The 25,846-nt window shown below is 44.5% G+C and overlaps 1 protein-coding gene across 1 annotated transcript; it reads left to right on the top strand.

Moving 5' to 3' along the window:
* Positions 1-1,020: 1,020 nt before the first annotated feature.
* Positions 1,021-25,304, top strand: LOC121552201 (14-3-3 protein zeta). Its single transcript, XM_041864932.1, has 6 exons — positions 1,021-1,125; positions 2,857-3,324; positions 13,402-13,525; positions 21,591-21,754; positions 22,533-22,628; positions 23,956-25,304. The coding sequence occupies exons 2-6, from the start codon at positions 3,031-3,033 to the stop codon at positions 24,013-24,015; spliced, it is 738 nt and encodes a 245-aa protein (XP_041720866.1). The 5' UTR covers positions 1,021-1,125; positions 2,857-3,030; the 3' UTR covers positions 24,016-25,304.
* Positions 25,305-25,846: the final 542 nt, after the last annotated feature.

The raw sequence follows: 25,846 nt of genomic DNA, 5'->3' as shown, positions 1-25,846 counted from the left end.
CAAGGTTTCCAGAACCCTTCCGTTGCTCTCTTACGTGGTTTAACTAAGGGAAAGCAGTGGTGAAATACAGAATTGAACGATGTGAGAAAAGTCTGGTAAGCAGACTCCACATCGGCCTGATCATAAACATTTTCCCATGAAATATCATCAATCAACATCTTAAAGCGCTCACAATTACTTTTGTTAAATATTCTACATGTAATCCTACTAATCATTCCCATCTGTTCATTTCCAGCTGCCAAAGAGAAGTGGTACCCTATTCCCTACATGGTGCACTACTTTTGACCAGTGCCCTATGAATAACTATTTCCTAACCCCATGATGACTGTAGGCAATCTATCCTATGCAAATCTATCCAATGCAAATAAAACAAGTGGACTGATTCATAAACCTTGTAATAGCTTATTCCCTTAATCTAGGTGGTCACACGTTTGGGAAAACAGTATAGGCTGATGCATCCATCAATTACATGTTAACTGTAAAAAATAAATAAAAAAAAAAGAGCAAAGTTGGGTGTATGTATGTATGTATGCCTACAATCCTTTTGTGTGTGTGTGTGTTGCCGCGTTCAAAACAACAGGTAACTTGGAACTGGGAACTGGGAACTCGGAAATCTCCGACTTCCGACTTCAGTGCGTTCAAAACAACTGCGAACTCGGGATAAAACGAGCTCTGACTGTGAAAAATCGATTTGAACGGTCATCGAACTCGGAATTCCAACTCGGGAACTCGGGCCTCTTTCTAGAGCTCCGACTTTCCGACCTGAAGATCACTGACGTCATGATTAGACCTCGTATTTTGCCGAGTTCCCAGTTGTTTTGAACGCGGCATATATGACGATGAAAAGTGCTGGATATCCATGGTAATGATGACGTCTTCTCCCTTGCTTTAATTGGAGGAAACCCCGTGGCCTCAAAGCCCGCCCTCTTCCCCCGCGCTATCATCCTATTGATTGTTATTTTGAACGATGTTGGTTGATCCGTCTTAAAGACGGGTTCTCATTGGGCTATCGTTTTTGTTGGACACGCCCTTTGGTCAGGTTTGGTTGAAGTCGTAGATAATTTTCCCTGACAGAAGAACCTCATAACGTATCTACTCGGAGTGGCGGATCGGAACCACTTAAAGGTTGGGAAATATATTAACAGCTTTTTCTTTATATCTTGGAAATTAATGTGTAGGTTATTATATTTAACATGAAGTTCGATTGTTCCAATTTTGTAAGGAAATGTAAACTGTCTATGGATAGTTAGTTTACGGTGTCGTTTGGTTGGCAGTCCAGCCAGTGCAGTGGTGTTTCAGAAAAAGGATTCATTCGGTCTCGCGCGGGTTAGTCAAGCCGGCCAGCTAGCTAGCTAACATTAGCTTGTCAGGCAATAAAATATGGATGTTGGGCAAACAACACACTTGCTTGTAAACTAGATGGCAGCAGTTGTAATAGCTAGGATATTAACTCTCGAACAAGTCTTTTGAATTACAACATATCAGTCCTCCAACCATTATATTAACTGTCTAACGTTAGCTAGCCAAGTGGTGAGTGAACTTTACGTAGCAACTAATTAGAAGATGTTACTTTAATCAAAGATATTTATAACTAACCCAAGATAGTTCACCTGTGTCGTTTTCAATGGGAGCAAATTAAGCATAGTGGAGAGAACAAGCAAGAAGGTGGGCAGAGCCAATCAGGAGTTAGCGAGATCCTATTGGCGTGTTCTAGTATGTATTTGCATATTTCCTTTAGGGAACGCCTTCTCTGAACTGTGCTTGTGCAATAACTCAAATTGCCCTTGCACTCCTTGTAAATGCAATTTTTAGAAACTGGCAAAACATTGTATATACAGAACTTAGTGCAGTCTATTCGTGACACTGCTGGCCACTGGGCTTCATCTCCTCATCATATTTGTTGGTGAGTGGAAATTCCAACCAGATGCTTCAGATTTATACATCCGTTGAAACATCTGGCTCCTTGTTTTTTATGGAGCTATTAGAGAAAGGAGGAGATAATAATCCCATTGAGTAATGTATGGAGAAACGTACAACGCCCCACCCAGCAGACTGTCGACCAATCGTGCTGCGTCAGGCGGTTGCTAAAATAATCGTTGCACAATCCCTTCTCAAAGTCAGGATATGAGTCGTGAAACCTGCCTGTTTTCCATTAAAGTACGTAATGTGGTGATTCCAAAGCTATACAATATTACAGAGAACAAGTAAATTTTCTCACATCTCTGAAAAGATTTGCGATGTTGTACTTGTTCACTAAATTCATGCTAGTTTTGGTTTTTTGAGCTAGCGCCCAATTGACTCCCATTCACTCATTGAATGAAAGCTCAGAATTGTGCAGATTGCACCGTGCTGCCCATTGACGATTCACGGGCAACGTACACAATGGGCGTTAATACAATTTAAATGGCGTTTCCCATCTCCTCAAAAGTATCTCTGGTGTAACGTTATCTGGCTAGCCTCGGTTGCAGATAGCTAGCTAACGTTACTAGCTAATTGGCAGCATACGTTTTCAAAAGCAGTAACGTTACTGTAGTATTGGGGATGCGGGAAGGTTACACATTGTCTGGCTAGTACCATTTCACTGAACTGGGTTCGCTCACCATGACTGAGTTGAGTGGGTTGACTTGACTGATGCTGGGAGTGAAAGCTGTGTTCAGTCAACATTAGTCGGAGTAAGAGGTGTCAAGCCAGGACATTTCGGTATCCCAGCTAACTAATATTATCTTAACAAGCTATTGAATTGATTTGTTTTTGTTGCAGGTGAACTAACGGCAGTTAACTAGCTAGCCAACCAACGACCTTATAAGGTGTGCATGCATTGACCATCCTAAATAATCATCAAATGTTCTTCCCCAGGTGTCTGGATAACATACCTGTACCTCCACCCACCTGCCCAACGATTATAACTATCTTTATACACGATCTGTCCCCACACCGTTGTCCCCTTCCTTCCCCTCTCTTCGGACTCTCTTTGAAACTGCGAGCGTCAAAACTGCAAGCGACAGTTTTAACATAAGATAACACACAAACATGGATAAAACAGAGCTGATTCAGAAAGCCAAGCTGGCGGAGCAGGCCGAGCGTTACGACGACATGGCTTCGTCCATGAAGGAGGTAACGGAGCAGGGTGCAGAGTTGTCATGCGAGGAGAGGAACCTTCTCTCGGTCGCCTACAAGAACGTTGTCGGGGCCCGGAGGTCTGCATGGCGGGTGATCTCCGCCATCGAGCAGAAGACAGAGGGCAGCGACAAGAAGCTTCAGATGGTCAAGGAGTACCGGGAGAAGGTGGAGACCGAGTTGCGAGATATCTGCAACGATGTACTGGTGAGTTAATGTATTTCTTCTAGCCAGTACGGGTGGGCATGAATGGCTTTGAGAGAGCCAGAATTGATTTACCTCATTCACCTTCTCTGCTGAAAATTGAGGACACACTGTGACGACAGCAAGAAAACATCTCTGAGCCTGGGGGCTCACACACAACAAATGGGGTCACTCGTGATATAAAAAGCTTCTTGATTGATAGAATCACCAACACACTGTGTTTCCTTGAGGCTGAGGGTGGCACCAACTTGGATAGATGGTATTCTAACACAAAACAGGATTCATAAAATTGCCAATGGCCTCTTGATTTGAGATACTAAAAACCAAAATAAGCTGTCATCCATTATGTTTCTTGGGGAATGAGATGGTGATTGGGTTGACTGAGTGATGGTATTCCCCCCCCTCTCTGTATGAGAATCATCTCTTTACTAGTAGCTGTTCTATAAGCCCCTCATTCATGGACTTTGACATTGCAATGCTTCTATTGGTGTGACATTTATCTGAAACTATGCAGAAAGGCTGCACCAATTCATTCTGAGCCACAGTGGTGAAGTGGAATGACCTCGCCTTTCCACTGCTGCTCCCATTCAGTAATGTGTCACATGGCAGGGCACTGGTCGCAAAGGCAGCCAGCACCGCTTTCCTTCCTCTTTTTAAAGTTTCACTGAATAGTTTAATTAGGGTTGTCAACGGAATAGTAAGACATTCTGAGTCAAAGGCTAATGCAAATGTTCACATAAGGGGCTCTACTTTGTCTTGGCAGACGTGTGTTTGTCTGCTTAAGTTTGATACGCCAGATCAATGAGGCAGAGCAGCAGTCGGTGTAAGTTGGGCCTCCGGTGGGGATGTTACAGCATCTAGATATGATGACGCGTTAAAAAATACTCAATATTTGAATTGGACTTGTGCTACTGATAATATTGGCAAATGACAGCGCAGCAATAATTATTTCACTACTACATTTGTACAGGATGGTTGTTACTTGTTTCATACATTTCCTGTGGAACTGAACTAATTTTAAGCACACACCTTCCTTCCTGTGTAGTAGTGAACACTATTTTGGGGATCAACTGTTAAGTTTGGCTGTCATGGGCTGGTCATATCGCCCAACCCTATGTGGTGGATCCTGTGGCCTTTGCTGTCCCTCAGTTCTTTGTTCAACAGAAGGCCATGGTTGCGTCCAAAATGACACCCTATGGGCCCTGGTCAAAAGTAGTGCACTATATATGGAATAGGGTGCCATTTGAGACGCACAATTTGTGTTAGCTGGAAGTTGCCTGACCTGTTTGCTCCCGGTGTCCCATCTACTGCCACTATGGAAAAGTTTATTGTTGCACCTGGCTGTAGGGTTTGAGTGGGTGTGGCCATGGTGACAGACAGCACCTGTTATCTCTCACAGATTACGTGCCACAGCCCCTAGTGTTCATCCACTTTAACAAATACGGCTGCTTGACAACCAGGTTGTACAGGGGCTATGGGCTAAATATCAAACAAGGTTCATTTACTTTTAATTCCAGACTGCGCTTGCCTGTATCACTTGTGTTTTTATTTATTTTAAGTATCGGACCTCACGACCTTCGTCAGAGCTTTGGCATTCTTGACATACTCGCCCAATGCGAAAAACTCGATTTCGTTTGTCTCATTGGTAGTGCATGACCTTCCCATGGCCTCACTGTATTCAGCTTTTATGTAGTACTCTACTCTCTAATGTTAACCACTCAACCAGCACAATAACCCTGTGCCAAGGAAGTGTGTGTGTGTGTGTGTGTGTGTGTAAAGTATGTATGTCGCCACCCTGCTCTAAATAGGGCAGAGATATTAGTGCTGTTGGCGGATTAAAAGATGTTTGTGCAACGCTTAGCTGTATTGTTCAGTTTATCCCTCCGAACAGTGAGGTGTCCTCCACATCAGGGTTTGCGTCCCAAATGGCACCCTATCCCCTATATAGTGCACTACTTTTCAAATGGCACCCTATCCCCTATATAGTGCACTACTTTTGACCAGGGCCCATTGGGAATATGTCATTTGGAACGCATACCCGGGCTCCAAAGGAAAGGGGATGGATCGGTTCTAAAAGCCAGGATAGTTTGATAGAGCACATCCTTGACACAGAGGAAGAGTGGTTCCTGTCAAAAAGGCAACTCGTGTGGCGGTGACTTCATTCAACAGGCTGTGTCTGAAACCTTTAACATATAGCAAGGTAGACAGGCACATTAGTCCTGAGCACGTGTTTTTTTTTTTTTACAGTTATCCAGACACACTTATTGTACATTAGCTAGATGTTTGGTGATGGAGGATAAACTCAATATTATATTGCTTCTCTTGTAGATCAGGCTTAGATCAATCACTCTGGTGGATTAAAGCCAGATGGTTCCATCCTTTATTCTCAACACCCTTTGATCTGGTCTGTGATGGGGGTGTTCATCAACGCAAGCCAAGCTCTCGTCCACACAGGCCCTAAACTTAACCTACACACATGGCGTGCAGAGCCGTGATCAAGTGGGTGACACTCACGCCACGTGCACACGCCTCCCCACCGAAGACCACGGCTCAGTCCCCGTCTCTACCCTGCATCCTATGTCTCCCTTCTAATTTATATCTACACCTGTCCAATAAAGCCTCATATGGTTGAGTGGAACTCTCCTTTTAAAAAGAAACACATTTGGCGTTATCCTGCCGCGTCACTTCCTGTATAGGAAGCTGTAACCCTGACAGATGGATGTTCATTGAGGGTGTATTGTGTTGGTGTGGCAGGCTCAGCACTGAGCTAGCGCGCACACTGACTGAGCTGCATCTGTGTGCTCTAATTCTGCACTGGCCATCTGTTAGAGCACTGTACACTCTACAGGGCCCCTCTGGGCCAGTGCCCTACACTCTACAGGGCCCCTCTGGGCCAGTGCCCTACAGGGCCCCTCTGGGCCAGGGCCCCTCTGGGCCAGTGCCCTACAGGGCCCCTCTGGGCCAGTGCCCTACGCTCTACAGTCGTGGTCAAACGTTTTGAGAATGACACACATACTAATTTTCACAAAGTCTGCTGCCTCAGTTTTGATGATGGCAATTTGCATATACACCAGAATGTCATGAAGAGTGATCAGATGAATTGCAATTAATTGCAAAGTCCCTCTTTGCCATGAAAATGAACTTTATCCCCAAAAAACATTTCCACTGCAATTCAGCCCTGCCACAAAAGGACCAGCTGCCATCATGTCAGTGATTCTCTCATTAACACAGGTGAGTGTTGACGAGGACAAGGCTGGAGATCACTCTGTCATGCTGATTTGAGTTAGAATAACAGACTGGAAGCTTTAAAAGGAGGGTGGTGCTTGAAATCATTGTTCTTCCTCTGTTAACCATGGTTACCTGCAAGGAAACACGTGCCGTCATCATTGCTTTGCACAAAAAGGGCTTCATATTGCTGCTAGTAAGATTGCACCTAAATCAACCGTTTATCGGATCATCAAGAACTTCAAGGAGAGCGGTTCAATTGTTGTGAAGAAGGCGTCAGGGCGCCCAAGAAAGTCCAGCAAGCGCCAGGACCGTCTCCTAAAGTTGATTCAGCTGCGGGATCGGGGCACCACCAGTGCAGAGCTTGCTCAGGAATGGCAGCAGGCAGGTGTGAGTGCATCTGCACGCACAGTGAGGCGAAGACTTTTGGAGCATGGTCTGGTGTCAACAAGGGCAGAGAGTAAGCCACTTCTCTCCAGGAAAAACATCAGGGACAGACTGATATTGTGCAAAAGGTACAGGGATTGGACTGCTGAGGACTGGGGTAAAGTCATTTTCTCTGATGAATCCCCTTTCTGATTATTTGGGGCATCTGGAAAACACCTTGTCTTACCATCAGTCCTGTGTCATGCCAACAGTAAAGCATCCTGAGACCATTCATGTGTGGGGTTACTTCTCAGCCAAGGGAGTGTGCTCACTCACAATTTTGCTTAAGAACACAGCCATGAATAAAGAATGGTACCAACACATCCTCCGAGAGCAACTTCTCCCAACCATCCAAGAACAGTTTGGTGACGACCAATGCCTTTTCCAGCATGATGGAGCACCTTGCCATAAGGCAAAAGTGATAACGAAGTGGCTCGTGGAACAAAACATCGACATTTTGGGACCATGGCCAGGAAACTCCCCAGACCTTAATCCCAGTGAGAACTTGTTGTCGATCCTCAAGAGGTGGGTGGACAAACAAAAACCCACAAACTCCAAGCATTGATTATGCAAGAATGGGCTGCCATCAGTCAGGATGTGGCCCAGAAGTTAATTGACAGCATGCCAGGGTGGATTGCAGAGGTCTTGAAAAAGAAGGGTCAACACTGCAAATATTGACTCTTTGCACAAACTTAATGTAATTGTCAATATAAACCTTTGACACTTATGGAATGCTTGTAATTATACTTCAGTATACCATAGTAACATCTGATAAAAATATCTCATAACACTGAAGCAGCGAACTTTGAAGACCAATACTTGTGTCATTCTCAACTTTTGACCACGACTGTACTCAGGGCCCTGCTGGGCTAGTGCCCTACACTCTCCAGTGGCCCTCTGTCTTGATTATTGTAGGTAATTTTGTAACCTACAGTAAGTTTATGAACCCTTACAAACTCAACCAATGTTTATGATGATGGATAACTACAGCTGCTGGTATACTGGAGTCTCAGTATTATTGTGTATGGCACTGATAACCACCTTTACCATATATTCCTACTCCTCTTGTGATCATTGTGCATGCTGTTCTTTTGATCTGACCACCGTGGATAATAGGGCTGGGAATTGCCAGGGACCTCACGATTTGATCTCATGATTCTATTGTGATTTGATGTTACAAACATATTGCTTACAATATGTCTGCTGCAGAGAGACGAGAGCCATATAAAAACGTGCTGAAATCCTGTTGGCTCACTATTTTTAAAAAGAAGAGGGAGAACGCTGTAGGATAAAAATAAATGCTGGAGTTTTGTCACAGTACAGCCAACCTAGCACTACCTAGCAAAACAAAATGATACTTGGAGTTAAGTATCGATATGTAACTGTATTGATCCCCCCCCTCCCGTCATTAATGATTTAACGCAGCCCTGCCATCTGAGATCAGATGCTCGTTCTAAGAAGGCTATGGAATGAGTGGAGCACCCTGGTCATCACCGTCATGTTACTCTAATTCACCTTATTTCACGTGCTCTGGACAATCTGACAGCCTGCGTGCGAAGCACAGCACGGGCGTATAGGCAACTACACCTGCCATTACCAACTGTGCAGTGAAAGCGTAAAATACTGTCACTTTCTGGTGGTTGCTTGTAGGGTTGGACGGTATCCAGATTTTCATATCGTTCTTCTTATCCCGGGATTTACGGTATTACCGGCTTAGTACACAAGGGGCACCAAAAAAAAGCCCATTGGGCGTCTATTACCATAATGTTAACAAAATTAGCACAAGTAATAGCATATTTCCATGGAGGCTGCTAGCAAAATATGCTAACGAGTGCAAACGGGGGGGGGGGAAATGGCAGTCCAGCTCATAAAGTTATAACATTTTTGACATGCGTTTTTCTGGATTTTTTTTTGTTATTCTGTCTCTCACTGTTCAAATAAACCTACCATTAAAATTATAGACTGATCATTTCTTGTCAGTGGGCAAACGTATAAAATCAGCAGGGGATCAAATACTTTTTTCCCTCACTGTAACAGATTCACTACAAAAGGACGTTTGTTCTGAAGTGTCTGTCCTATATCTGAGAGATATAAGAAAGATCAGGATATTTTTTTGGGACATGTATTTAACCTCTTTTTGGCACTAAACCGTCTCCATATAGAGCAAAACAACAGTGTTGTGAGAGTCTCACCCTTCCACAGAGGGGCCATATTAGTGTGTAGCCCAAACTGTTCGGACGCTACAGACAGAAGTTGGCAGATCGGCTGTACCAACTTCAGACGAGTCCCAAGACTCTTGTGGGGGTCGTAGAGCAAAACGGAGACCACCGTGTTCATGAGTGTCTCATCTTTCAATGGTGTGGTCAAAATAGTTTGTAGGCCAAACCGTTTTGGATGCTACAGACGATTTTGTGAGAAGACCGATTTTCGGGGTGTCTCATGGTCTGACAAACACCGCTCTCTCTTTCACCGCAGATGCGGAAGTGCGACGTATGCGGATACAGTGGATTGAGACTCATCCATAGCAAAAAAAACATCTCTAGTTTAAACAGACTTTTTATTTTATTTTTTATGGGGATTATTATTATTAGGCGGACATCGACCTTAGGGGGTTCAGAAAAACATTAGGAAATGTAGCTGGCTACATTCTTTCTATAATTAACATAAATATGTTGGCCATGCATAGTTTTTGCAAAAAAATCCTAGTTTTTTTCATCGTAAGCTCATTTAACCTACTTGTGTGGCTGCCAGTCAAATAGCGTTGCACTTCTGTTGTCGTCTGAAAATGAAGCTATTTTCTGTGAAGGAAAACCTATAGCACTTGAAAAAATATTTACAAACAAACACGTGACTGGCTTGACTGTTCTGGGGAACTACGGTAAGCGTCATAATGTGACCGGCGAAATGAAGAACGCAATCTTCTCTAGGTATTTACTTAAATAGTTACAAATATAAAAAATATATAGAAAAACTTCCAAGAAATAGTTTTTAAATGGTATTGATAAACCATCCTGTGCCCAGTTCCAAATACCCCAGTGTACTGCCCAAGCCTGGTTGTTTGGGTGCATAGGGAGGTCGTTGGTAGGGCTGGGCAATATGGACAAAATATCATATCACTATCTTTCATATTTGACGGTTTTTGAATAATGAAAGTTCTAAATGGGTTAATGAGATACTCAGAAATGATATGGTGGCAACACCTAAATTAGAAGTGATTTCAATGGGGCTTTCTCCATTTTATACTGTTCAATCCAACTCTAAACTAAAATAATTTTCATCCATTTCTCAATTTCTTGCACTTTTATTATAATTTCCACACTGCCAGGCAGCATGATATGGGCAAAAAATCTAGGCCTAGTTAATTGGTGAACTGTTGGAAATAATTTATTTATTCTAAAGTTGGAATATAGTGGGCAGCACCCTGAATACGTTGTTGTTGGACATGACAACGAATGAGTAAGCCAGTGAGGAAATATTGACAGGGTAGGAAGACAAATTGCTGGTCAGTGTTTCCAGGTGACCCTAATTAGACGTTACATTACACTTTCTTACTTCATGTAGCTAGCTAGCTAACCAAAATATTAATTATTTGCCTATTTTGGTATTTTTTAAATCAGGATCCCCATTAGCTGTTGCAAAAGCAGCAGCTACTCTCCCTGGGGTCCACACAAAAAATAGATATATTGTAAAGTGGTTGTCCCACTGGCTATCATAAGGTGAATGCACCAATTTGTAAGTCGCTCTGGATAAGAGCGTCTGCTAAATGACAAATTTGAAACATGACATTACATAACATGAATAGATTAGCATTAGCAGCTAACACCTTATTATTTTAGCAATGCCTTGCTAAGAAAATAAACTAGCAAACAGTAGTTTGCAAGACAGTAATATATATATATATATATAGAAAGAACGCTTATGAAAAGCAGCATGTCTCCAACATTGATGCATCCATCTGACCATGCAGAGTGAACGTCAAGAAAGTGCTTGTGACTCCGTGGTCGAGCAACTGCTCTTTCCTTGAGTGACGGGGCAGGGCTTGGTGTGGTTAGCGGCATGCTGCAGGAGGAGGGAGAGCGATGACCTTGAGTGACGGGGCAGGGCTTGGTGTGGTTAGCGGCATGCTGCAGGAGGAGGGAGAGCGATGACCTTGAGTGACGGGGCAGGGCTTGGTGTGGTTAGCGGCATGCTGCAGGAGGAGGGAGAGCGATGACCTTGAGTGACGGGGCAGGGCTTGGTGTGGTTAGCGGCATGCTGCAGGAGGAGGGAGAGCGATGACTCAAGTAGGAAACGGAGTAAACTATGAAAAAGGACATAAGTGCCAGAGTTGCGTATCACATTTAACAAACCTCGGTCCATGCATCAATACGTGTGTGTGTATATAGTCAAATACGGTATACCGCCCAGCCCTTGTCAGTGGCTAACATTTTGTGGTGCAGAGGGAAAGCCAATGTTAGTCAAGTGTTAGGGTTGGGGACATGGCAGGGCCCAGCTCTCTCGCTGTCTCTCTCTGTGTTTTAAATGGCGGTGTCCCAAATGGCATCCTATTCCCTTTATAGTGCACAACCCATAAGGTCCTTGTCAAAAGTAGTGCACTATATAGGGAATAGGGTGCCATTTGGGACACATGCTGACTGTCTAAGCACATGTTTGTTGTGAGGCGGTAGGGAAGGTGTACAAATCCCCCATTATCTGTGAAGGTTGCTGCCGACGACACGTGGAGAAAATTGATCTTCTCTCCTGATTCCCATCCTCCCTCCAGGGGTGTCCCAAATGTCACCCTATTCCCTACATAGTGCACTACTTTTGACCAGAGTCCTATGGGCCCTAGTCAAAAGTAGTGCACTATGTAGGAAATGGGGTGTCATTTGGAGCTCAGGAATGATGTCTATATAATTCAGTAAGTCTTGACCCAGCATGTTCATTTGAGGGGATCTACAAGCGTCTCTTCACTATAACTGTCAGGCTGGATTATGAGGTTTTTATTTTTCCTCGTAAAATGGTCAGTGGTGCTAAATCATGCCTTGAGCCTGTGAGGAGAGGGACCTCTGCTTCACTAGGCTGCTACTAACACACACACACACACACTCTGTGCTGTGGCTGCTGAGGATACAGGAGTGCCTCTCTCAATGTTTGTGATGAAGATGCCATGCAGAGGAAATGGTGGCCGGTCCAGCCCTGTTCCTGGGTTGGCTGCTCGTCTGAAGTGTGTGTGTGTGTGTGTTTTTTAAGCGAGTGACTTCTCAGAACAAGCAGCAGTTAAGCTGTACTCTCCCCTCTGGCTGTCCATATCTATAGCAGTATTATGTCATCTCACTGAACAGTTGGTAGGGCAGGTGTAGTTGCCTGTACGTCAGCGCTGTGAGGGGCAGGTGTAAGTTGCCTGTACGTCAGCGCTGTGAGGGGCAGGTGTAAGTTGCCTGTACGTCAGCGCTGTGAGGGGCAGGTGTAAGTTGCCTGTAAGTCTCTGTGCGTCTCACTCAGGTTGTCGTCAGCCCATGCCGAGCTGATAATCGGGTATTAGAGAGCCAGCATGAACGGCAGCTTGTGGTTGGTATCACCTTCACTCAAGCCTTCCACTGGGTTATCTCTGTGCCTCAGCATCTTTCACTGAGTCATCTGGGTTCAGGTCAGTGCTCCCTCTGGACCCAGATTAAACTGCCTTTGTATTTCCTCCCTCCTTTGGGCTGAACATTGGCTTCACCATGTGGTACTACTGACCTCCGCAGGGAGCAGGCAACTGGGTAGCTGTTAACTATGCCACACGTGTAGTCTTAGAGCCAGCATTTGTGCTGTCATGCCAACTCCCTGTCACTCATTGCCATGTCAAACACGTTTGACTTGACAATGACAGCAATGGAGTAGACAAGGGCACAAACAGATGTAGGACCAGGCTACCTGTCACACGTGATCTCTAGGCAGGACTTTGTCTTCGGCTGTTAGCAGCTTGCCCTTAAGAGGAAGTGGAGTGGTGTTCAGTTCACACAGGAAGCTGGCTGTAGAGTGCTCATTGTTGTGAACCGGTGTTATGTGAATGCCACCACAACCTGTTTTTGTGTTCCACCCACAACAAATTGAGGCAACTAATCGAATAATTCATCAGAAGTAAAGTTGCTACATCCTGTTTTTTTTGTTGCACGAAACCCCTTTTTTTTTTTTTTTTCTTTTTGAGTGTTTTTTGTGTGAGACAGGCAGGCAGGCAGGCAGGCAGATTATGGTGTTTTTAATTAGATGGAAGGAGTCCATCACATTTATGGATGTGACGACAAATATCTAACTAGTTGTGATAGGATGTGTCCCATATGGTACCCTATATAGTACACTACTTTTGACCAGGGCCCAAAGTAGTGCATAGGGTGCCATTTGGGACATAGATATGGAATTCGTCACATTAATATTAACTCTCCTCCTGTCTGTTTTCTCCCTCAGGGGCTGCTGAGCAAATATTTGATTGAAAATGCCCCTAATGCGGAGAGCAAAGTGTTCTATTTGAAGATGAAGGGAGACTACTACAGATACCTGGCTGAGGTGGCCTCCGGAGACGACAAGAAGGGTAAGTGGGTCTCTGCACTGATAAGTCTGTCTACTTTGGCCCATGGCCCCATATCCCCTATAAGGTACACTAATTTTGACCAGTCCTATGGGCCCTGGTCAAAAGTAGTGCAGTATATTGGGAATAGGGTGTCATTTGGGACTCAGATCCAGTCGCTCAGGACATCTTGGGCTGCTGTCCCTCCCCTCAACTGGCCTCGCTGGCCCTCTCTCCCCTTTAACTTGAGTCAGGCATTCAGTGGATAAAAGACTCAATAGTAGTAGAAAGGTTTACAGGGGCTTTTGAGGTTGTAGTCTGACCAAGAAAGGAAATTAAATGATGGTCATGTTGCAGAGCAGACAATATGTGAGGACCGCAGATACAGTATCTTGTCTGAGTTTCAAATGGCACCCTATCCCCTATATAGCAGGGTCGACATTAACACTTGTCCTCTGGTCCGGGACAAGTGGAAAAAAAAAAGAGGGAAAAAAGACACAAATATTATAGAGATAGATAGATATAATATTTGGAGAGGGAGAGATCTCGCACACAATTCACTATCTAACAACTACTCCGATCAGAGAGTCCAACATTGGAATAATGTTCATGTACATAAATAAAAAAGCCTACATGTCAAAGTGTATGTGATATGCATATTGACTACAACCTCATGTCCAAACCGACGCTGACATGAGGGAGGTGGCAGAAAATGTAGCCAAACTTTAATGACACTTTCAGTTACATAAATATAGACCAAACGCCAGTGATGTTTGACAAATATAATTAAGGATATTTAACGTCTAAAGGCTTGATTCTTTCGACATACTCGAGGCACGGTTTGTTCAGATCAAATGGTCACAAGACCAGAGTGAAGGAAGGTGCCTGTTGAGCACCACACATCACCCACCTTGAATCTGAGCGGAGGTGCTCAGCATTTTGAAACTGTTTAGCATTAACTTAATTGTTTAAAACCTGGACGTTTTTATATCATTTTATGAAGCAAAGTAGCCTAGCCAATATACGACCACAGAAATGTTGAGGGAATTGTTTTATAAACACTTAATATGCCATTGAAATCCGCATTAGTCTCATGTTATTGGTTTTCAAATCAACTTATTTTTTTTGTGCAGCCAAAGGCATAATACTAGACATATAAGTAAACTATGCTAATTGATGCATCTTTAGATCTCCCGTCTTAACTCCTAACTGATATTTTCATCTGTCACATGAAACCGCTCACGCGTGCGGTGTGCTTTTGAGAAGTGTTTTCCCGCTAATTGCATTTTGGAACATTCCTGTGTAGCTTACAGCCATGTGCGCATTGTTGAGCTTATATGAAGAAATTAAACTTGATCAACATTTAAGCTAAACGGTCTGATCGGTTGCATCAGCCTCATTTGCTTTTTTATTGATGTATTATTTAATGTGTAGTGGTTGTATGGGATTTTAGATCTGTCATCCCAGAACTGTCCCAGTCTGTTTTGAACCGTAGACATATTTTTTTATCAAAATAGTTACAATTTCGTATTAACACTGGAATGATAGATGTGCAAATAGAGATACTGGGGTGCAAATTAGCAAAATAAATAACAATATGGGGATGAGGTAGTTGGGTGGGCTAATTTCAGAATGGCTGTGTACAGGTGCAGTGATCGGTAAGCTGCTCCGACAACTGACGCTTAAAGTTAGTGAGGGAGATAAGTGTCTCCAGCTTCAGAGATTTTTGCAGTTCGTTCCAGTCATTGGCAGCAGAGAACTGGAAGGAATGGCGGCCAAAGGAGGTGTTGGCTTTGGGGATGACCAGTGAGATATACCTGCTGGAGCGCAGACTACGGGTGGGTGTTGCTATGGTGACCAGTGAGCTAAGGTAAGACAGGGATTTGCCTAGCAGTGATTTATAGATTACCTGGAGCCAGTAGGTTTGGCGACGAATATGTAGTGAGGGCCAGCCAACAAGAGTGTACAGGTCACAATGGTGGGTAGTACAGTGGGGAAAAAAAGATTAGGCAAGTTTAAAAAGACGAGAGGCCTGTAATTTTCATCATAGGTACACGTCAACTATGACAGACAAATTGAGGGGAAAAAATCCAGAAAATCACATTGTAGGATTTTTTATGAATTTATTTGCAAATTATGGTGGAAAATAAGTATTTGGTCACCTATAAACAAGCAAGATTTCTGGCTGTAACTTCTTCTTTAAGAGGCTCCTCTGTCCTCCACTCGTTACCTGTATTAATGGCACCTATTTGAACTTGTTATCAGTATAAAAGACACCTGTTCACAACCTCAAACAGTCACACTCCAAACTCCACTATGGCCAAGACCAAAGAGCTGTCAAAGGACACCAGAAACAAAATTGTAGACCTGCACCAGGCTGGGAAGACTGAATCTGCAATAGGTAAGCAGCTTGGTTTGAAGAAATCAACTGTGGGAGCAATTATTAGGAAATGGAAGACATACAAGACCACTGATAATCTCCCTCGATCTGGGGCTCCACGCAAGATCTCACCCCGTGGGGTCAAAATGATCACAAGAACGGTGAGCAAAAATCCCAGAACCACACGGGGGGACCTAGTGAATGACCTGCAGAGAGCTGGGACCAAAGTAACAAAGCCTACCATCAGTAACACACTATGCCGCCAAGGGCTCAAATCCTGCAGTGCCAGACGTGTCCCCCTGCTTAAGCCAGTACATGTCCAGGCCCGTCTGAAGTTTGCTAGAGTGCATTTGGATGATCCAGAAGAGGATTGGGAGAATGTCATATGGTCAGATGAAACCAAAATAGAACTTTTTGGTAAAAACTCAACTCGTCGTGTTTGGAGGACAAAGAATGCTGAGTTGCATCCAAAGAACACCATACCTACTGTGAAGCATGGGGGTGGAAACATCATGCTTTGGGGCTGTTTTTCTGCAAAGGGACCAGGACGACTGATCCGTGTAAAGGAAAGAATGAATGGGGCCATGTATCGTGAGATTTTGAGTGAAAACCTCCCATCAGCAAGGGCATTGAAGATGAAACGTGGCTGGGTCTTTCAGCATGACAATGATCCCAAACACACCGCCCGGGCAACGAAGGAGTGGCTTCGTAAGAAGCATTTCAAGGTCCTGGAGTGGCCTAGCCAGTCTCCAGATCTCAACCCCATAGAAAATCTTTGGAGGGAGTTGAAAGTCTGTTGCCCAGCGACAGCCCCAAAACATCACTGCTCTAGAGGAGATCTGCATGGAGGAATGGGCCAAAATACCAGCAACCGTGTGTGAAAACCTTGTGAAGACTTACAGAAACGTTTGACCTGTGTCATTGCCAACAAAGGGTATATAACAAAGTATTGAGAAACTTTTGTTATTGACCAAATACTTATTTTCCACCATAATTTGCAAATAAATTCATAAAAAATCCTACAATGTGATTTTCTGGAGGAAAAAAATCTCATTTTGTCTGTCATAGTTGACGTGTACCTATGATGAAAATTACAGGCCTCCTCTTTTTAAGTGGGAGAACTTGCACAATTGGTGGCTGACTAAATACTTTTTTTTCCCCACTGTATATGGGGCTTTGGTGACAAAACGGATGGCACTGTGATAGACTACAGCCAATTTGCTGAGTAGAGTGTTGGAGGCTATTTTGTAAATGACATCGCCGAAGTCAAGGATCGGTAGGATAGTCAGTTTTACGAGGGCATGTTTGGCAGCATGAGTGAAGGAGGCTTTGTTGCGAAATAGCAAGCTGATTCTAGATCTAACTTTTGATTGGAGATGCTTAATGTGAGTCTGGAAGTAGGCTACTGTAGCTATTTGATCATAATGTAGGCCTACCAGAGTGGCCTACCATCTAAAACAATGGAGAAAATGTATCCCATAACATTTTAACGGAAATAGCTGTTCTATCATTAAGCCTACAGTAGCAGCCAATGTGTGGTGTTTTTTGGGAAAGAAAACATGTAGGGTTTATAATAATAATAATAATATGCCATTTAGTAGACGCTTTTATCCAAAGCGACTTACAGTCATGCGTGCATACATTTTTGTGTATGGGTGGTCCCGGGGATCGAACCCACTACCTTGGCGTTACAAGCGCCATGCTCTACCAGCTGAGCTACAGAGGACGGTTTGACATTAACCTGTTTATCCACTTGTCCTTCAGACAAGGAGGTGACTGAAAATGTTGTTTGATGCAAGAAACCACTTTACAAAATAGAATTCATTATTCCCTTACCATTATTACAGAGAATCAGACAACTTATGCTACCCTCTGCGAATTGGCTACTTAGCTTATTCAAGCCTGTCTCAAAATAAAACACTGCCCCTTTAAGACAGAAAAAAAGCTCTTTACCTGACTTGCTTTTCAAAGATGGCTAGAAATGCACGTTTTGTGCACTTGTAGGAAGCAACCCCTCTGCCATTGCTGACTAGAAATGAGCTGTAACTGGGCTAATAACTCACTAACAGAATATGAACAGATGTGCACACGTGGATACATGCAGATCTTGCTTTGATCTCAAAACAAGCCATCTAACAAATGTTCTGTGTGTCTCTGTTGGAGCTCCATTCAGACCTCTCGCTCCAGGGGATGCAAGCTTGTTGGTTTAATGCAGGCTGAGTGAGTTTGGGCTGTGAACGTGGTGATGGGTGTACGAATGTTCCCTCCCTGCTGCTTCGGGGTTCTTTCCCCCTCTCCCTCTCTCATCCCTCCCCCATGTCTCCCCCTCTCTCATCCATGCTGTCCTTCTCCTCTATCCTTCCCATACTGCTCTCCCCTCCTTGCCTTCCCTCCCTCTTTGTCTCCCTCCCTCCCCCAGTGAGTCAGCCCTCTCTGCCTGCCTGGGCTATGTCTGCCTCCCCCTTCCTCCCTGCCAGCCTCAGCCACTGAACACGAGACTACACAGAATTACTGTCATGGTTTTCCCCTTACAGCATCGCCGCCCCTTCTGAAGACTGAGGTGGTTTCGAACAGGGGAGGGAGGATGTGTGTCTGGCACATGCTTCAAATGAACAGTTGAAACGTAGGCCTAGTTAGTTAGTAGCCTAAAGCTTGCTGGCTTATTTTGGCGGCCAGGCACTTTGCATCTTGGCCCACATGTATCATACCCAGGGATTATTTGTTACATTGTTGTTCATAGAAAATGCTGTGGCACTATTCAAATCAAATTTTATTTGTCACATGCTTCGTAAACAACAGGTGTAGACTAACAGTGAAATGCTTATTTACGGGCCCTTCCCAACAATGCAGAGAGAAAGAAAATGGAGAAATAATAGAAAAGTAATAATAATAATAATAATAAATACACATGAGTAACGATAACTTGGTACTGCTACCCCGTGTATATAGCCGAGTCGATGTGCAGGGGTACGAGGTAATTGAGGTAGATGTGTACATATAACTAGGAATAAAGTGACGGATAATAAACTAGCAGCAGCATATACACTGCTCAAAAAAATAAAGGGAACACTTAAACAACACAATGTAACTCCAAGTCAATCACACTTCTGTGAAATCAAACTGTCCACTTAGGAAGCAACACTGATTGACAATACATTTCACATGCTGTTGTGCAAATGGAATAGACAACGGGTGGAAAGTATAGGCAATTAGCAAGACACCCCCAATAAAGAAGTGGTTCTGCAGGTGGTGACCACAGACCACTTCTCAGTTCCTATGCTTCCTGGCTGATGTTTTGGTCACTTTTGAATGCTGGCGGTGCTTTCACTCTAGTGGTAGCATGAGACGGAGTCTACAACCCACACAAGTGGCTCAGGTAGTGCAGCTCATCCAGGATGGCACATCAATGCGAGCTGTGGCAAGAAGGTTTGCTGTGTCTGTCAGCGTAGTGTCCAGAGCATGGAGGCGCTACCAGGAGACAGGCCAGTACATCAGGAGATGTGGAGGAGGCCGTAGGAGGGCAACAACCCAGCAGCAGGACCGCTACCTCCACCTTTGTGCAAGGAGGAGCAGGAGGAGCACTGCCAGAGCCCTGCAAAATGACCTCCAGCAGGCCACAAATGTGCATGTGTCTGCTCAAACGGTCAGAAACAGACTCCATGAGGGTGGTATGAGGGCCCGACGTCCACAGGTGGGGGGTTGTGCTTACAGCCCAACACCGTGCAGGACGTTTGGCATTTGCCAGAGAACACCAAGATTGGCAAATTCGCCACTGGCGCCCTGTGCTCTTCACAGATGAAAGCAGGTTCACACTGAGCACATGTGACAGACATGACAGAGTCTGGAGACGCCGTGGAGAACGTTCTGCTGCCCGCAACATCCTCCAGCATGACCGGTTTGGCGGTGGGTCAGTCATGGTGTGGGGTGGCATTTCTTTGGGGGTCCGCACAGCCCTCCATGTGCTCGCCAGAGGTAGCCTGACTGCCATTAGGTACCGAGATGAGATCCTCAGACCCCTTGTGAGACAATATGCTGGTGCGGTTGGCCCTGGGTTCCTCCTAATGCAAGACAATGCTAGACCTCATGTGGCTGGAGTGTGTCAGCAGTTCCTGTAAGAGGAAGGCATTGATGCTATGGACTCGCCCGTTCCCCAGACCTGAATCCAATTGAGCACATCTGGGACATCATGTCTCGCTCCATCCACCAACGCCACGTTGCACCACAGACTGTCCAGGAGTTGGCGGATGCTTTAGTCCAGGTCTGGGAGGAGATCCCTCAGGAGACCATCCGCCACCTCATCAGGAGCATGCCCAGGCGTTGTAGGGAGGTCATACAGGCACGTGGAGGCCACACACACTACTGAGCCTCATTTTGACTTGTTTTAAGGACATTACATCAAAGTTGGATCAGCCTGTAGTGTGGTTTTCCACTTTAATTTTGAAGGTGACTCCAAATCCAGACCTCCATGGGTTGATAAATTTGATTTCCATTGATCGATTTTGTTGTTAGCACATTCAACTATGTAAAGAAAAAAGTATTTAATAAGATTATTTCATTCATTCAGATCTAGGATGTGTAATTTTAGTGTTCCCTTAATTTTTTTGAGCAGTGTATGTTGAGTCAAAAAAGTTAGTGCAAAAAGGGTCAATGCCGATAACCAAATAACTACCTGGACTATCTAACTATTTAGCAGTCTTATGGCTTGGGGGTAGAAGCTGTTCAGGGTCCTGTTGGTTCCAGACTTGGTGCCGTGCGGTAGCAGAGAGAATAGTCTATGACTTGGGTGGCTGGAGTCTGACCATTTTTTTCCCCATGGCCTTCCTCTGACACTGCCTGGTATAAAGGTCCTGGATGGCAGGGAGCTCGGCCCCACTAATGTTCTGGGCCGTACGCACTACCCTCTGAAGTGCCTTGTGGTCGGATGCCAAGCAGTTGACATACCAAGCGGTGACGCAGCCAGTCAAGATGCTCTCAATGGTGCAGCTGTATAACTTTTTGAGGATTTGAGGGCCCATGCCAAATCTTTTCAGCCTACTGAAGTGTTGTCGTGCCCTCTTCACGACTGTCTTGGTGTGTGTGTGGACCATGATCGATCCTTAGTGATGTGGACACCGAGGAACTTGAAGCTCTCGACCTGCTCCGTCGATGTAAATGGGGGCGTGCTCAACCCTCCGTTTCCTGTAGTCCACGATCCGCTCTTTGTCTTGCTGACGTTGAGGGAGGGGTTGTTGTCCTGGCACCACACTGCCAGGTCTCTGACCTCCCTATAGGCTGTCTCGTCGTCGTCGGTGATCAGGCCTACCACCGTCCTGTTGTCTGCAAACTTAATGATGCTTAATGTAGCTCCGGTGCTCAACAAAGGATATTTATAAGCCCATTACATAATGTAGCCTAGCTTTCAGGAACACTTCCAGATAGGCTGACGGTGGCCAGACCAGGGAAAGGAAAGTGACCCCATTTGCAGCAGTGATTGGATAGGCTTACCTAGAGGCATAATATGACGTTTTATATTTAAATGTACAAAGGTTGTAGAATGAAACGGAAACTGGTTCCGTCCCAAATGGCACCCTAGTCCCTATATAGTGCACTACTTATGACCCTATGGGCCTTGGTGAAAAGTAGTGCATTATATAAGGAATACGGTGCCATTTGAGTCGTAGACCATGTTTTAGTTGGAGCTCTATCTTAATGGTTCCTCCCTCTCCACAGAGACGATATCCAACTCTCAAGACTCCTACCAGGAGGCGTTTGACATCAGCAAGAAGGAGATGCAGCCCACACATCCTATCCGCCTGGGCCTGGCCCTCAACTTCTCTGTTTTCTTCTACGAGATCCTCAACTCTCCAGAGAAGGCCTGCTCACTGGCCAAACAGGTAGGGATGATGACACAACACAGCAGCCCACACAAATGGCACCCTTTTCCCTATATAGTGCTTTCTTTTGACCAGGGCCCATGGGGCTTTGGTCAAAAGTAGTGTACTATATGGGGTGCACTATATACAGTGAGGATACAAAACATTAAGAACACCTTCTCTTTCCATGACATAGACTGACCCAGGTGAATCGAGGTGAAAGCTATGATCCCTTATTGATGTCACTTGTTAAATCCACTTCAATCAGTGTAGATGAAGGGGAGGAGACAGGTTAAATAATTATTTTTAAGCCTTGAGACATGGCTTGTGTATGTGTGCCATTCAGAGGGTGAATTATCAAGACAAACGCTTTAGGTGCCTTTGAACGGGGTATGGTAGTAGGTGCCAGGCGCACCAGTTTGAGTGTGTCAAGAACTGCAACACAGCTGGGTTTTTCACGCTCAACAGTTTCCTGTGTGAATCAAAAATGGCCCACCACCCAATGGACATCCAGCCAACTTGACACAACTGTGGGAAGCATTGGAGTCAACATGGGTCATCCCTGTGGAATGCTTTTGACACCTTTTGTAGAGTCCATGCCCTGACAAATTGCAGCTGTTCTGAGGTCAAAAGGGGAGTGGGGTGCAACCCAATATTAGAAAGCTGTTCTTAATGTTTGGTGTACTCAGTGTACACACAGAGCTGCATTATGTGCCAACTCTCTCCTCTCCATCTCTCTATCTTCGCCTCATCTCCCTGTTCATAAGCATATCAACCATTGTTATTTGTGTGTTCGCAGGCCTTCGATGATGCCATCGCCGAGCTCGACACGCTGAGCGAAGACTCGTACAAAGACAGCACCCTCATCATGCAGTTGCTTAGAGACAACCTCACTGTAAGTATCCAGTGACCTCCCCCCACCGAGCCACAGGATTGGTCGCTTCATCAACACATCCCACACACACCATACACCCACAGGCATGGTGACTGCAACCCCGTCTAGTGTATGTGCATCTCATTTCAGTGTTTTAATGACTACCAGGAGCCAGTGCCATTTTGTGAATTATAATTTCAAATCCTTATCATAGCTTATTTGACCCAAGTGGAGCATAGGTATACTATATACAGTGCATTCGGAAAGTATTCAGACACCTTCAGCCTTATTCTAAAATTGATTACATTCATTTTTTCCCTCATCAATCTATAGACAATACCGCATAATGACAAATCGAAGACAGGTTTTTGCATATTTATTAAAAATAAAAACAGAAATACCTTATATACATATAGACCCTTTGCTATTAGACTTGAAATTGAGCTCAGGTGCATCCTGTTTCCATTGATCATCCTAGAGATGTTTCTAAAACTTGATTGGAATGCACCTGTGGTAAATTCAATTGATTTGGAAAGGCACACACCTGTCTATATAAGGCTGGCCGCCCGGCCAAACTGAGCAATCTGGGAGAAGGGCCTTGGTCAGGGAGGTGACCAAGAACACGATGGTGTCACTGACAGAGTTCCTCTGTAGAGATGGGAGAACCTTCCAGAAGGACAACCATCTCTGCAGCACTCTACCAATCAGGCCTTTAAGGTAGAGAAGCCAGATGGAAACCCCTCCTCAGTAAAAGGTACATGACCGCCCGCTTGGAGTTTGCCAAAAGGTACCTAAAGGACTCTCAGACCATGTGAAACAAGATTATTTGGTCTGATTGAACTCTTTGGCCTGAATGCCAAGCGTCATGTCTGGAGGAAACCTGGCACCATCCCTACGGTGAAGCATGGTGGTGGCAGCATCATGCTGTGGAGACGTTTTTCAGGGACTGGGAGACAAATCAGGATCGAGGGGAAAGGTGAACAGAGCAAAGTACATAGATATCCTTGATGAAAACCTGCTCCAGAGTGCTCAGAACCTCAGACTGGGGCGAAGGTTCCCCTTCCAACAGGACAACGACCCTAAGCACACAGCTAAGACAATGCAGGAGTGGCTTCGGGACAAGTCCCTGAATGTCCTTGAGTGGCCCAGCTAGAGCCCGGACTTGAACCTGATCTAACATCTCTGGAGAGACCTGAAAATAGCTGTGCAGCGACGCTCCCCATCCAACCTGACAGAGCTTGAGAGGATCTGCAGAGAAGAATGGGAGAAACTCTCCAAATACAGGTGTTTTTTGGATAACTGAAATGCTTATTGTCAGTTTAATGGTGTTTTGTCTTGTGTGTTTCAGCTATGGACATCTGACAACGCAGCAGATGAGCCAGAGGCTGGAGATGGAGGAGAGAACTGAGCTGCTCCCCGTCCATCCTCGCCAAGAAATAAAAATAAAAGTTGAGGCGATAAGTCATTTTCCTTCATTCCTTATTGTTCCACTTGAAATTATTCTAGTAAAGAATGCCCGTCGTACAATTGAGCTGCAACGTGTGGGACATTTAAAATCCTTTTAGTTTTCACCACAGCTCTGCTTTTTGGTATGAAGAAAAACTAAATTAAGTAAATAATATTATTGCCATTCCTGAGTTTGTTTGTCCCGGCCTTTCTGATGTGCAGTTTCTGCTGTAGAAAACTATTAGCTTCACTTTAACATGAATTGTCTGTTCAACATGACAATATAGGCTATGTGTGCGTGTGTCCCCAGAAAGGTCAGTTTTCTGAATTTTGAAAGGCCATTTGCATACAGCGAGCATCGTGCAGCCTGGGCATATGGTTGGGAGGGAAAGGCATGTCAAGCTGACCCAAATTTGACAGGAATTCTGGCTGTCTCCCTGTGTTGGTCTTCCAAAAAGGTTGCTAGGTAGTTGCATCTGTCAACACCTCCTGGACCATGAAAGCCAATCTGACATATTGGATATGTCCCAAATGGCACCCTATTCCCTCTTGTAATGCACTACATTTGACCAGAGCCCTCGTCAAACGTAGTGCACTATAAAGGTAATCGGGTGCTATTTGGGATGCATATTGTCTGGTAACTTGAACACTCCTGACACCTGTATTTTATGAACCTGTGGGGGCTGTCCAGCCAGTGGTTGCATCCCTATCACCTGTATAGTGCAATACTTTTGACAAGGGCCCCTAGGGCTGTGGATGAAAGTAGTGCACTATATAAGGAATAGGGTGCTATTTGGGATGTAGACTGTCAACAGAGCAAGTGCTGTCCATGGGCTCTTGTAACAAGGTCTCCCTCGACGGTTACGAAAAACTCCTTCCTAGTTATTATTCACCTCAATGTGATACTTTTTAGCATGTCTGACAAAAAGGTGGTACTTTAGGAAGACTTAAAAAAAGAATGTGGAATGACAAAAGAATAAGTACATGCATGCCCATTTTTTTTCAATGTACACTGGAATGGGGAATCAATATTGCATACAGAAAGTCAAATTTTTGTTCAGTACTTTCCTTTGCAGGTTTGCGCACATGTAAGAGGGTGTTTGATTTGTCATTAGAGATTGAGACCACTAGTGTTTTTGCTAATCATTGATTGTAGTCCCCAAACCCTTGTGAAAATGTTTAATGCCCTAATGTTATGTAACAGCAATGTTGAATAAAACATGAATAAAAATGACATTTTGTAAACCATAATTTGTGAGCAGACAGTGTTTATGAACCAGTTATTTTGTGGTTTTATTTGGTCCCCAAGTGTTTTTTTGTTGTCTGGTGTTTTTAGTAATCAGCTCCACGTGATTTATATTTTGGAAATCTATTCCAAAGTATTCTCACGCATAATAGAGATGCGGGACCATATACAAATATAAGCAAGGTTTGAAATGATTGTTTTAGTCAAATATTAAATCTGTTTGGGGTTCTTTCGGTCAATTTATAATTCTGTTCTGGCCCACCTACCATCCGCTCAAGAAAAAATCAGTTTGCGGCTGAATCTAGTTGATCCCTGCTTTACAGCATGTTTTACTTGGTGGTGCATTGCCAATTATGCTGCACTAAACCTATTCACTTTCATTTTGTCTTGGAGCTGTCCATGGACAACAAACTGCCCCGTCCCAAATGACACTCTTCCCTATAGCGGGGGCGGGGCGGGGGGGGCAGGACCAAGTTTGGGAAACCTGCCCTATAGTGCACTACTTTTGATCAGGGCCCTAGTCAATAGTAGTGTGCTGAATAGGGTG

The sequence above is a fragment of the Coregonus clupeaformis genome, unplaced genomic scaffold (assembly GCF_020615455.1).
Source record: "Coregonus clupeaformis isolate EN_2021a unplaced genomic scaffold, ASM2061545v1 scaf0041, whole genome shotgun sequence".
NCBI classification, from domain to species: domain Eukaryota; kingdom Metazoa; phylum Chordata; class Actinopteri; order Salmoniformes; family Salmonidae; genus Coregonus; species Coregonus clupeaformis.
The sequence above is the reverse complement of the archived record's forward strand: the minus strand, read 5'-3'. Positions and strand labels throughout refer to the sequence as shown.

What these genes read in the sequence shown, in the direction of transcription:
- LOC121552201 (XM_041864932.1), top strand. Translation starts at nt 3,031, where the DNA reads ATGGATAAAACAGAGCTGATTCAGAAAGCCAAGCTGGCGGAGCAGGCC. An exon ending in ATATCTGCAACGATGTACTG is followed by an intron (nt 3,325 to 13,401) that starts GTGAGTTAATGT and finishes TTTCTCCCTCAG; the next exon opens with GGGCTGCTGAGCAAATATTT. An exon ending in CTCCGGAGACGACAAGAAGG is followed by an intron (nt 13,526 to 21,590) that starts GTAAGTGGGTCT and finishes CCCTCTCCACAG; the next exon opens with AGACGATATCCAACTCTCAA.